Source organism: Anabrus simplex, chromosome 2, assembly GCF_040414725.1.
Source record: "Anabrus simplex isolate iqAnaSimp1 chromosome 2, ASM4041472v1, whole genome shotgun sequence".
NCBI classification, from domain to species: Eukaryota; Metazoa; Arthropoda; class Insecta; order Orthoptera; family Tettigoniidae; genus Anabrus; species Anabrus simplex.
Window position 1 is genome coordinate 973,625,640 of NC_090266.1, and position 14,603 is coordinate 973,640,242.

The 14,603-nt window shown below is 37.5% G+C and overlaps 1 protein-coding gene across 5 annotated transcripts in view; it reads right to left on the reverse strand.

Annotated features, from left to right (window-relative positions):
- Window positions 1-14,603, reverse strand: part of Pax (Paxillin) — an 813,847-nt gene that overhangs the window by 34,863 nt on the left and 764,381 nt on the right. For 4 of the 5 annotated variants that reach the window (XM_067141777.2, XM_067141775.1, XM_067141774.1 and 1 more), the window contains exons 5-8: window positions 10,632-10,788; window positions 8,285-8,509; window positions 7,991-8,164; window positions 7,674-7,904 (exon numbers count right to left, since the gene is read on the reverse strand). In XM_067141777.2, coding sequence (XP_066997878.1) covers window positions 7,674-7,904; window positions 7,991-8,164; window positions 8,285-8,509; window positions 10,632-10,788 — 787 coding nt within the window. Of the gene's footprint in view, window positions 1-6,700; window positions 7,462-7,673; window positions 7,905-7,990; window positions 8,165-8,284; window positions 8,510-10,631; window positions 10,789-14,603 lie in introns of those variants that run through there. The other variant, XM_067141778.2, reaches the window with a different exon arrangement.

Consider the following 14,603-nt stretch of genomic DNA (forward strand, 5'->3'; position numbering starts at 1 on the left):
TGTCATCTTCATCATCATTTCATCCCCATCACAACGTGCAGGTCGCTTTTGGGCGTCAAATCAAAAGACCTACACCTGGCGAAACGAACTTGTTCTCTGACACTCCTGGTACTAAAACCCATACGCCATTTCATTTCAGTGTAATAGACAAATCTTAATTCCTACTGTATATGGGAAGTGCCAACTGAGCTCATGTGCATCCGTCTAATGTGCCTAATGTGTTCAAACTTCCCACCATGTCCTATCAGCTTTGAAGTTCCCAAAAATTTACAGAAAAAGTACATGTAAACATACATATCAATTTGGAAGACCTCCTAATTTAGAGTGACTTTGAATATATAAACAACTGACTTGTACCAAGAAAGAATGGTTAAAAAGGTACAAAAATACAGCATTTCTTCCCATTATCAGAAATAATTTTGATCTAGTATTGACATACTCATATTTACAGAAGTTCCGAGACCTGTAAACAAATTTTGGAGCCAGCTAGCTTTCTTAATGGAGGGGGAAATCATCATCTGATGATACTAACATTCCTATTTTCATTTTTATAACTACCTAACTTCAAAGAATTCACCTCCATCTATACCATTATGGAGAAAAATCTTCATGATTACTTGTAGAATGTTCATTCAGCTATTGATGTAATTACTTTTATGGCTAGACTCATCTTGCCAGCTGTATTACAACGATGGAAAGACTATTTATTAAAACCTTTGTCGAAAGAATATTCAGTTTAAATCCTAGAAATTATTCTTCACCACAGCATGACCTAATAGCAAAATGCCAACCCGGAGCAATTAATTTTCACTACAAATCATGAAGCCATTTTTATAGATCTTTCCCTACTTACGAAAACGTTTTCATTCCGTGAAGGGGATGGCAGGCCTCCTAGACGGTAATGCCGTCTCTCAGACGAGGGTGATGTGATACAGCGAAGATGTTCAGAGAAAGTGAGGGGATTGGCAGCTACGGCCTATACTAGGAACTGTTTTGGCATTCGTTTTAGTACAGGAGAATGGAAAACCACAGAAAACCATTCTCAGGTCACCCGACAGTTGGGGACCAGCCTCTATCCATCTCTCGAATGCATAGGCTTAAAGCCGGCTACCTGTAGGCCAAAGTCTACTCTGCAACCACCAACCTTTCTTTCCTTTCACGTCCTGCAAGACAAAGTTGTCCCAATTGACAGTTCAAAAGAGAAGAGAGTATGATTTACAGCTGCACTTGTGGGGGAGAGCGTCAATGATTTCAAGAACTGGGATATCTCAGCAACACAGCTCCTCCAATAGACACTAATAGGCCAGCCGTACTGCAAGGCATGCAGATCATACAGAATCTTACGGGTGACCATTTAACTACAGCTTTCTTCGATAGGCAGCTAAGTGTGCTCCCATGCATTCATCCTAAAGTGCTGTCATTCACAAATCCAAGCAAGGTTGCCAGATCACCAGTAACTGAATGGGTATTGACATTGATCGATGACAACACACAATATGAAGGATGGGATTGCTCATTGCTGTATATTATATCTTTCATTATGGTGGTTTTGCAGCTCTTCAGATCATATTATGAAGCCGTGTCTGAGTGAAAATATAACAAATGAAGTAATGGCAGTGGAAGAGCCTGTGCCTGTTCATTCCATTTTTAAGACATTGTCATCATCATCATCATCATCATCATCATCATCATCATCATCATCATCATCATCATCATCATCATAGAAGTCAAATACTAGCCAGCCTACACACAAATCTTTTCTGGACAGTAAATACAAATTTAAATCAGGAGATAATCGATTGAAGGTAAATATCAGGAAAAGAGCTTACATGACATGCATAGATAACGAACCATTTAACATTTAGATTTTAGCAGTTGATTCATCACTTTGAACCTAGATGCTATGTGTACTCATAAGCACATATCAGATGACATCCTTCCAGAACTAAATCAAGAAGTAGGAACAAGAGTACTGAACAAATGGGTGCATGGTTTGTGTCACGTAACTATCAGCTTGCATTCAGAAGAGAGTGGGTTCGAACCCCACTGTCGGTAACCTTAAAGATGGTTTTTTGTGGTTTCCTGTTTTCACACCAGGCAAATTCTGGGGCTGTATCTCAGTTAAGGCCAGAGTCACTTCCTTTCCACTCCTAGCACTTTCCTATCCAATTGTCGCCGTAAGACCTATCTGTGTCGATGCAAATTAAAGCAAATTGTAGAAAGAAGAGTAAAAGATGGGCTCCGATAAGCAGATAGCACAGCTGTTACAACGAATTTATGGACATAAGTAGCAACCGAAGTCTACCTTAAGAATCGCTGTTCACTTTGTAGACCAGCACTACAAACTTCAGCATTGGGTATAGTAGGGTGTCCCTTATTATTCAAAGTTTTAATTTTGCAATGCATAGGTTATTGTTTTATTCAATTGGGCCTAAAACACCCGAAAACATTTTTTTCCCCCTTATTTGGAACAGTGCAACCCATGCCGACTCGCGTGCAAACATGACCATACAAGTTGCGTCACAAGAGTGGTGCGTTCTCATTGTTATTGTCATTAGTTTTCGCTTATCGGGTAGCTAGCATGGATTGTTTTATATTTCTAAGATGTCAGTGGAACTAAGGAGCAATAAAAAAAAGTATTTTCTTGGTTGGTGAAGTAAATCACCAAATAACAGGCGCAAAATTACCATCTCATCACAGTTCTATTTTTCAACATACGTGAGGTTAAGTTGACTGTTAGTGAAAGCGCAAATCTTGTCATTTGGGACTGCAATATATTCTGGTAAAATGCTAGAATACCTACCAGAGCTGTGCCTAATTGTGTTAAGAAGTTAGTGGATCTATATCAGGTCTGGCGAGAACTGCAAAAAATAGCAAGAAGATTCAGGATTTACATAGGCGCCGCGAGGAGAACTTTCAACTTGAATTAGATAATTTATTCAATATTGCACATGCTGATGCTCTTGAAAGAATAAAAATTAAAATATTTTTGAAGAAAGGGCCGGGCTGAGAAAACTCGCAGAAGATAAAAAGAGACTAAAGCAAATGCCTTCTGCAAGCTCATTTGAATCTGCAACTTTACAGACCTTTGATACACATGAAGACATAGAAGAACAATCTACAAGCTCTGAAGAAAGCCTGAAAGAATTTCTGCCATCTACATCTCAATCTGTAAGTTCTTTAGCTACGTCAACAAGAAGAGGAAGAAAAGATTTTATCACATCTAAATTAGTTGCAACTTTAGACAGATGTCAACTAAGCATCAGAGATTCTGTTTATATAATTCAGTCTGTAGTAGAAGCACTTGGTCTTAATTCTGACAATTAATCGATCAACAAATCTCCTATTCAACGCATTCAAACACAAATGAGAAAAGATAGAGCGGGATCCATTAAATCCGATTTTCAGAATAACGTGCCTGAAGTAGTTACTGTTCATTGGGATGGAAAATTGTTACCTGCTCTGGACATAAGAAGTTCTAAAGACGAACGCCTACCAATTATTATTTCATATGACGAGGAAGAACAAGTTCTTGCTGTACCTAAGTTAGACAACTCTTCCAGCAAAGAACAAGCGAAAGCAGTATCAAATGCCTTTCATGACTGGAAGCTGGATGATAAGGTACAAATAATGTGCTCTGATAAAACAGCATCTAATACAGGACGCTTGATCGGAGCTTGTGTGCTTTTAGAGCAAAAACTAGAAAGAGTTGTTACTCTTTCCTTGCTACCATCATATTTACGAACTGGTGCTCAAAAGTGTGTTTGAATCAAAGATCCAACAAATTACTAGCAGTCCTGATATTCTGCTGTTCAAAAAATTTACAGACAACTGGAAGAATATTAATCCTAGTGCTATCGAACCGTGCACTGATTTTATCCAACAACATCTCTGTGAGGCAAATAATATTGAATTGGTGACGTTTTTTAACAATGAGCTGGCAAAATCGACTGTACGGAGGTGATTATTGCAAGCTCATTGAGCTTGCTATTGTTTTTCTGGATGGAGACATTAAAAATAAAATAAAAATCAGACCTCCTGGTGCAATGCATCGAGCATGATGGATGGCAAGAGCTAGTTACATCTTAAAAATGTGTTTACTGCAGTCCCAGTTTCAAATGAGCACTAAGGACAAACAAGCTTTACAAGTTGTTTGTTTATTCATTATGGCAGTTTACGTGAAGCCCTGGCTTGGATGTAGTTTGGCGATAAAAGTGCCGAATCAAGATTTTTGTTTTTTTAAAGACCTTAAAAGATTTCGAGAAAGTTGACAAGTTGATTTCCAATGCGTCTTTAAACAAGTTCAGTCAACACTTATGGTACTTGTCAGAGGAAATAGCCATCCTTTCAATTTTTGATGATGAAGTCGATGAGCAGACCAAAGGAAACATTGTAGAAAACTTACAAAAAGAAAGCTTTGTTGATTCCAGAAAAAAATATGTTCCATCGTAAGAAGAGATGTCTGGCTCTCTATATGGTATGTAGTAGACTAGTAGTGTTTAATCTGGTATTTAATTTAGAACTTATTTGTTTTATTTATAGGCACTGAAAGTATTTTTTATCTTGTTTCAGGGAAATCTTTGATTTGGTTTCTGTCAAGAGTAAAGATTTATTTTCACGACTGAAACTTGACAGTGGTTTCCTTCAAGAAATTGTATCTTCATGGAAAGACAACGTGGTGTTTGTGGAAGCTAAAAAGAAGGTTTCTACCTTAAAAGCAGTTAATGACACAGCTGAAAGAGCTGTTGAACTAATGACGGACTTTCATGGTTTGATTACCGCAGATGAAGAACAGAAGCAGTTCTTATTACATTGTGTGCAAGAACATAGAAAAATTTACCCAGACTGTAAAAAAGAGACTTTGCAGAGGAAATATCCAAATGAATAACTATAAAAATTGTTATCTTTTTTGTTACCTACAAGAAGAGCATTATATAAATTTCTGTTTTCATTTATTTTTCTCTAAAGTAATTGGTTTGAGTGATCATCTACAACTATATTTAAGAGACACTTTAAGCAGCTATTTTCTAAAACTTTCAGGCCCAGTCGGCATGGGTTAAAATTAATGTAGGAAGTTGAAATTCTGTACCTGGGTAACTAATTAAACACAATAACGGGGTATGCGTTTCAATAAATTAAAAAAAAAAACTGTCCTTTTAAGGGACACCCTAATATATACTGTAGTATAAGTGATACCATTTGAAAAAGTGAGACACAAAGGTGAAAATATTGCAAATTTCTTGAAGAATACATCAGTACTTGGGGTTTAATGGATGAAATAGTGGCTGTGATTCACGACAATGGTCACAATGAAGCAAGTGCCATGGCTTTGGAAAAATTACCCCATTTGCTGTGTGTAGCTTACTACAACTTGTTCTGAAGGAGGGACTTTTCAGTTCAAGAATCTCATTGCGTTATGCAGAAAATTAGTAAGAAGTTTCAAACAATCTTCAAAATCCACAGAGAGTCTCAAAAGCTGCAGAGATACATCTTTCTTTACCACAATACTGCCCGATTCAAAACGAACCTACACAATGGAATTCAGTTCTTCATATGCTAAAAAGACTTCAAAATCAGAAGAGAGCCGTTCTATTTGCATCTGCTGATCTCATCCTTCCAGTAAATCTCACAGTATCGCAATGGGAACATACTGATTTATTGATCAGTGACAGTACCAGAGATAATCCCCAATGTGAATCGTGACATATCTCATCTTCAGAAGCCATCACACAGCGGATAAGGAATAGTGACAGTAAGGCAGTCATTGCTGGATGCAATTAATGTGTGGCACAAAGACACTGAAGAGAATGATACACCGGTATGTTCTATTGCAATGCTATTGGAATCCCGCTCAAAAGAACAGCTTTTTCTGCAGTTTGAGTACTCTCACTGCTGTTACAGACAAACTGCTGCAACTTGCTAATAAACAGCAGGTTCCTGAATCTACAACTGAAGAGATAAGCTAGTAGTTCTGTTTTAATATGCTGTATATTCAAATCCTTGGCAAAATTACAGGTTGAACTTAAAATCATGAAGGAAAAAAAAAAAAAAAAAAAAAAGGCAAAGATTTTAATTTTTTTTTAATTTCAGATGATCCTTTCTTTGAAGCCAGCAAAACTGCCTGGTATGTGGTGTTTTGTACTGCAGCATTAAGCAAGAAAATGATGAAACTAATTCATTTTCAGTTAACACTTCTGAAGATGAAATCACTACATACCTGTCTAGGAGCTAATGACAGCATCTCTTGTAACAAACTGTTCCCAAATAACTTTTTCATGCTTAGTGACAGGAAAATCTAAACATAAAAGGAATACCCATGAACTATGTAATATTTAAAAAATCTTAAATAGAGGGTTCACTTGAAGAATCGCCTGCTTTGGTGTTCCAAAAAAATTTACCAGTACATGGCTTTTGGTGACTTCTATCCCAGTTCAACCAACTGAGCCCAAGGAATTTAACAATTTCAACAGAAAGAGAGTGCCTTAACAGTATGTTCTATTCTATTGTGCAATTAAATGGCCTACTAGCCATATTTACTTAAACTTATTGGGTTGGAATTGAAGGGAAGCATTATAGGAGATAGTCTTTAAATTTAGGAAAGTGATGATAGTTTTGCCATTTGGTATTCCCCCTACCCCCCCCCCCCCCTCCCGTTCCCTTCTAATATACCTACATAGCTACAAGAAAAAAAGAATCAAAATACATGACATTTTTTATTAACAAAAGACCAATTAGAACATATATAGATGTTTGGGTCATTCACACGGGAATGACAAACTACATACATCTGAACAATTCCGGTATAAGACAAAAGCATTTTGTTGTTGGTCCAGTTCAGAATATTTGTACTTTTAATTTATTTTTTTTGTTATTGTTGTATCATTTGGTTTTATCTAATTTTTTGTTTGTTTTTGTTTTTTATTTTTTTGTTTCTCTCCACTTTATTACATACATACATACATACAACTTCTTTTAGTTGTTTTTATACATTTTAAAATTACAATTTTGGCTTCTTTACCGTATTAACTGAAAGTCAGGTCAAAATAAAAAAGTAACTAAAGCAACAAGCTTCCTCTCTAACATATATATTTCAACAAGGATTTCCATTTTCAAACAAGTTCTAAAATTAAGTTGTAGAAGAAATATTTAAGGTGGTAAATGAGTCCCTAACAATGATGTTGTGGATGCATTTGGGGCAGGGGCATTTCATTAATTTTTATGTTTATTATATGTATACTTATATTTGTTTGTTTATTTGTTTGTTTGTTTGTTTATTTATTTATTTATTTAATCATGGCTTTAGACTGGGGAATTTGGACTGGGCATGATCATCAATTTTGTCATTCAATCTTCATCACCTTCCTCATTGCCATCATCTTCATCAATTCCAACACATTTGGGACATACTGGTTTTCCCTCCATGGCATAGAAAGATTTACCAGTAACTGCTTTCTTGCAATCCTGTACAGTATGTGTGCATCAAACATTATACAAAATAGCTTTTCAAACACCATAAAAATTACTAATCTCATGAATGGAAGTACATATAATATACAGCATAGAAGAGTATATTTTTTTTTTTAATATTCCAAAGCATGCAACTAATAGAACCTGAAATATGAGAAATATTTTTTTTAAACTTTATAATAAAATTTTGAATTTCTGGATCTTACCCGACAAACAAAGCAATCAGCATGCCACTGGCTGTTAAGAGCAGAAATATAATTCTCCATTATAGGCCGGTTACAACCACCACATTTGGGAGCAAACATATCAAAATAGTCATCTCGGCAATACGGCTTTCCATCACGTTCATGGAAGCCTTCCTCTCCAAACTGCTTTCCACACTGAGCACAGAAAAAGTGTTCTGTGTGCCAGGTCTTTTCCAAAGCTGTTACACATTTCTGCAGGAAGATCAGACAAATTATGAGCATGATCAAATTGGTGCCATTGGTATTATTCTCAGAAGTGACTAAACAGAACAACTCACATCAAGAATGGGTCCATTGCAATAGGCACAACGGGGTGAGAACAGGTTGTGATAATCTGGTTCACAATAGGGATGACCATCACGTTCAAAAAAGTTACGAGTGCCCAATTCTTGATTACAGTGATTACATGTAAAGTGCTCAGGATGCCAAGTTTTTCCAAGAGCAGTAATAACCTGCAACAATTAAAACAGTCACAATAAGAAACACTACTTATATAAACACATCCAGTTGTTCGAATCCTTCCACTGATAAAACTGTACACAAGGAAATCACTTAAAACGTTGATGCAGTACCTGGCCTACAATTGGCTTGTCACAGGCATTACAGCAGCCCTTCTGGGTAGTGTTTACTCCTTGACGGCTCATATCTGCTTGGAGATTGCCAAGCATAGAATCCAGCTGGTTCTGTTTAGAGCTGACGACAGTAGGTTGAGGACTTGGAGAACTTTTGGTTGCTTTGTTAGGCTTAGCGTATGGCGAGTCTGTCACAGTCTGATGTTGGTGTGTGCTCGCATTGATCTGGAAATAACACATCGACAATAACTAACAGGTCTACCTTCCAATTTTATGTACATGATCAGGAACAGAATGATGATCTTGGCCACAAAGAAAATTTTAAACCGCACTTCAAAAGTCTGAAAATCTCGAATACATTCAAAAATCTTGCACGGCAGTTTCAAAATATACCTGATCGTATTAAAAATCCTACTGATGAAAAAAATTAAAATTCTTTAAATACAGGATCCAGAGTAGATAAAAATGTTCAGCATTACTAAATGAAAGTCTTGAATCTTATGACATGCTAGAGTGGTTAGTGTTCCTACAGTTACAGAGAGAAAAGTGCCTGTGAAAGAGTGTGTTACTTCTGCGAGCTACTAGTTGACTGCTTCTCTGAAGAAGACTGCAGACTGAATCTCAGCAAAAGGCAAGCCACTGTATCTCAACTTCTCTCCCCACTTTCCCCCCTCTTCTCATCACCCTTCAAGCCCCACCCATGCTTCAAACTATTTCTAGCATTCAGCGCCTATGTGGGCCAAGAAAGGCCAGGCTCCTATCTGTGTGTATGTGTGTGTATGTAACTCCTCCTACATTTACTACTGAGCACTGCCAACTAAACCACACCACAACATGTTTTAATATTCAGCAACATTTAATAAGTTCCAGTATCCTGGAAAACAATGTCCTTGCACAAGACTGAAATAAACAAGTATGGTTTCGTTCTGAAGTACAAAAGAACAAAACTAAATACCCATGAATGATTACAAATACATACTACACAGTCATATGTGAACTTGTCCACGTGAATGCTGGCATTGTTCTTATAACAGAAAAACATTTTAAGGAATGGAACTTGAAATATAAATAACTTGTTGAAAAAATACAATGTGATATAGCATTTTAATACGTGGAATGGAAGATGCTTTAAATCTTCCTTAGAGAATGTGGAAGCTTTTGAATATAATTGGAATATTTGTTCATATATTCTGACCATTACTTAAATAGAACAAAATTCTACAGAACAAATCCATTTTAGGTCCTAATTTTGTATCCACTATTGTTATTGCTTAAATCATTAGTCCATTTACTTGATAAAGCTGTCAGGATCCACTTATCCCAAGTGAACAGTAACAGCTTTTCATATAGGACCCTATTCATCATTCAAGGAAATTAATTAAATATCTAGAGTATTTTCTACAATTCTTAACCTCTTAACCTTTTACCCCCAATACAGGAGTGAATTTTGGATGCTTTAACATGTATCCTACCAGTTTATAATTTATTCATGTGGGGTTTTGAGAATGAACAGTTACCTTCATGAGGTTCAGATTCCACTTAAAACCATGATCATAACATCAACAGTCACATAAAACTACAAGCTTGCTTGCCTTCCTTTATTGTACACCCCAAATATCTCCTTATCCAGCGCGTCTTAGTACTTCCCACAACTGAGAGAAGAACATTAATGCCATCTAGTTGGTGAAAGGTGGTGAAAAAAGATGTATGGTTCACAATTATTTTTAAAACTTGGGCCATAGATTTGTGTACCAAGCGAGTCAGCCATGCAGTTAGGGTTGCGCAGCTATGAGCTTCCATTTGGGAAATAGTGGTTTCGAATCCCACAATCAGCAACCCTGAAGATGATTTTCCATGGTTTCCCATTTTCACAGCAAGAAAATGCTGGGACTGTACCTTAATTAAGGCCACGGCCGCTATCTTCCCATCCTTCCATTGCCAAAAACCTTACGAGGTGTTAGAGTGACGTTAAAAAAAAAGCAGGAAAAACACCCAGTCCTCGAGCCAATGAAAAGGTGAAAATCTCCAACCCGGCAGGGAATAGAACACAGGGCCCTCTGAACAGAACAGCACTACATTGATCATTCAGCCAAGGAGCCTGACAGTGGAATAGATTGAATATGGGAATGAACTAGAAGAAATACAATATTCTTTCAAGTCGAAAATATTTGATATTTCCTTAGTCCTATATGTCCTAACTGAGTGCTTTATTCACTTGGACCAGATCATTTGGGTTAAAGTGGTGGAGAGAGTCCAGTATTTTCAGTTCAGTTCTGTTAGGAGCTATGAACAAAATCAATTGCAACTGGAAAATGTCGTACATTTAACTTCCAAAACTTAAACTTACCTTGAAATCAGCAAGCGAGGCCATCAATATATCCAACTCCTTTGTAGCTGAAGATGCCCCAGTACTGGGACTACCAGGGTATCCTGTATCACTGGAAGACTGCTGCTGCACTTCTTGAATTGTGACTGTGGTATGATGGCGACCATCGGGTACATCACTGAAGGCAACAAAGTGAGAGTAATAATACACACAGCAGAAGGTAAACCATTATTTTAATATATAATGATGTTCATATAAAGAGACACTAGAAAACTGGATCACGAGAATAAATTGCGCAATGCAGCACACTTTCATCAAGTTCATGACTGCAGTAATGTTTGGTGATTCATATACATACAGAATCCCATCTCTTTACAATTCTTTGTTATTACTCATACAGTATAACCGTATCCAGCTTGTCCATGCACTATTCATCCTCACTCAAATTTCAAGCCACAAGGCTCAGTTAGGTGTGTATAATTTTAACACAATGTGACACTAAATTGTACACACGAGGAGAAAAAAAAAGGTATAAAAAATTAAAAGCACTTCATCAACCTGACAAGAAACTGGAAGAATAATTCTATGAACCATCCTATATAAACCATAGAAGAACAGTTTGTAATGCTGTGGAAATTTGGAGACCATCAGTTAAGAGCATTATACCAAACCAATAATGTGCACGTCATGCTGAAGGTTAGGATCGAACTATGATAGGGATACATGGGGCAGAATTCAAGTGCCAGACAGGAAAGGAAGATTCTAAACTTAATACTTGAGGAAAGAAAGGTTCTTAAAACTTTTGAAACAGTAGAAGAGATAGGTGCATGACAGATATAAACAAATTCTGAGCTGTTAAAGCATCCATTAAAACCCAGAGGCAATGGAAAGCTAGAAAACATGGCTAAGGGAACTTGGAAATGTAGAAAAGACAGCTGAGAAAAAACCAGTGAAGGGGGTGTTTACAGAGGAACTACAATGAAGGAGAAGGGTGGAAAGTGATGTTTAGAGGTAGGTGAGTGCATAGTAACCGAGACAGAATGCACGAGCTAATATCATGAGAGGGGTCACTGTCTCTGAAAGGATATATAGTACACCATTATTTTATTTCTCTTAGAAATGTAAACCTCTTTTTCCCGTCCTTAGTTCTCGTGCCACAATAACATTGCAAATTCAAGGGACGCATCAGAATGTATTTACGAGACATGCTTGAGCTGTACTGTACATTACCAGTTGTATGGTTCGGGTCACAACACGGAAACAGCTTGCGTGTGAAGAAGACCTTGCGCCAATGAACGGTCTGTTGTGGCGTGACCAGCGCCGGCTCTCAGCCTCTGAACTCTCAAATTGAAGTAATATTGATATTTCAAAAGTAACTGACCAATGTATGTATTAACTGTATGTCTGAATTCATTAACAGCTTGAACATTGTTGTTACTAGGGGCAGAAATTAATATGGTTCAATTTAAGAAAACATGTTTGATATCTCCGATATTATTAATTCGAAGGAAAAAGTAACTCAATGTTTTACAGTCCCTTAATGCCATTTAAGAATATGAAAAGAGAATACTGTTATCTTCAATGGATTATGAGTTACTAGGTGTAACATCTTAGGTGAATAACCCTGTATACAAAATGTCACTTTCTTACTCATACACTACATATATACAGTACACTTTTGACAGTCAAAATAATTTCATTGCAATTCCTTTTTAACCATCCTTTCAGGTACATTTCTTTACAATGCCATACAAAATAAAGTTTTTCTACAAACACTGTTATTCATACAGATGCCACTAGTTTAAATATAGAATAAAATGCCCACCAGCAGCAATCTTCCTTTTACAAGTTGCTTTTCTTCGCACCGACACAGACAGGTCTTATGGCGACTATGGGATAGGAAAAGGTTCGGAGTAGGAAAGAAGTGGCCGTGGCCTTAATCAGCAGCAATCCTAATACTCTGTGGAGTAACCCTTGGCTTTAATGACAGCTTGACATCTATGCTGCATGGGATTTACAAGCCTCTCACACTCTTCATGGCTGATACTGAACCCCTGTTCATCACTGATCTTTTAGTTTCTCTTCAGATGAAACATTTTTACTGTGGATCTCAGATTTCAAAAATGCCCATGAATGTTCAATAGGGCAGAATGGGTAGGCGTTTTTAATTGTTTTGGAAATTTCTTAACTAATCAGTCCTTGTCTGAGCAGCGATATCTTTTGGGTCGTTATAATGTTGAAACATGTAGCTTTTAGAATGTTCCCACTTTTTCAGCGCTTTGTTTAACATTGTTCTTTAGAATGTCATTATGCATTATTTTCACCATCGTGCCTTCAATAAATTTAATATTCCCTACAGCTTTAGCTAACATACACCCCCAAAGCTTTATTGAACCGCCTGCATGTTTCACTGTGGGAATCGTATTGGCCTTTCTCCATATCCTGTGGGCAATATCCGATCAAAAAAGGTTGATTTTTAGTTTCATCAGACCAGATATCATTACTCCAAAACTCCTGGCCCTTACATAAGTGTTCTTTTGTGAAGAGCAGTCTTTTAGCATGCTTCTTCTTACTAACATAGGGTCTCTTCCTTGGTACTATGCCATTGTAACCATGTCTATGTAATACTCAGCGAATTGTCTCAGAAATCATTTCCTTCCCTGTTGCAATTTACATTTCTACCTGCACCTTAGGAGCATTTACACGCAAGTTGGATTTCGCTTGCCTCAAAATTAGTCGTTCTTCTTGTGTACAGCCTTTCTGTTTTGGTTTTCTTGATAAGGTACATTCTTCACTGACCCTTCATACTTAGACTTATTCATGACGTACTGAATTGTAATACCAATATAAATGGTCCGTTATTGGACATTATAAATTTTCCAGCTAACTCATTCCTGTTTGCCAGCGTTTCGCCCCCGTGTGCTAGGCTGGGCTCATCAGTTGGTACCTAGCACACCTACCAAGACGCTGGGTAGTGCATGCCGTGGAGGCCACTGCGTAGGCTAATTGTAGCCACCGGCAGTGCCAATGCACTATGAGAGACTTTGTCCTCTTATCAAAAATTGATGCCTGCTTGGCCATCAGATGATATAGATGTTGATTCCCATAGGGAATCTGAAATATTTGTTCCGAATGAGTAAATTTATAATACCAATATAAATGGTCCGTTATTGGACATTATAAATTTTCCAGCTAACTCATTCCTGTTTGCCAGCGTTTCGCCCCCGTGTGCTAGGCCGGGCTCATCAGTTGGTACCTAGCACACCTACCAAGACGCTGGGTAGTGCATACCGTGGAGGCCACTGCGTAGGCTAATTGTAGCCACCGGCACTGCCAATGCACTATGAGAGACTTTGTCTTCTTATCAAAAATTGATGCCTGCTTGGCCATCAGATGATATAGATGTTGATTCCCATAGGGAATCTGAAATATAATAATTTAAATTTATAATTCGGAACAAATATTTCAGATTCCCTATGGGAATCAACATCTATATCATCTGATGGCCAAGCAGGCATCAATTTTTGATAAGAAGACAAAGTCTCTCATAGTGCATTGGCACTGCCGGTGGCTACAATTAGCCTACGCAGTGGCCTCCACGGTATGCACTACCCAGCGTCTTGGTAGGTGTGCTAGGTACCAACTGATGAGCCCAGCCTAGCACACGGGGGCGAAACGCTGGCAAACAGGAATGAGTTAGCTGGAAAATTTATAATGTCCAATAACGGACCATTTATATTGGTATTATAAATTTACTCATTCGGAACAAATATTTCAGATTCCCTATGGGAATCAACATCTATATCGTACTGAATTGTAGCACGATGTTTCTTCACACATTCTTATTTTTCTTAGGGAGAGCCCTCGAAATGCTAGATTTGCAACTGTCTGTTTCAATTTGGGACTATGCTCCTTTCCCTTGGCCACTTCTACCAGCACTCTCACAGGCTGCAGGTGAATACCGTACCCATTCTTGTTCCACAACGGTTTATG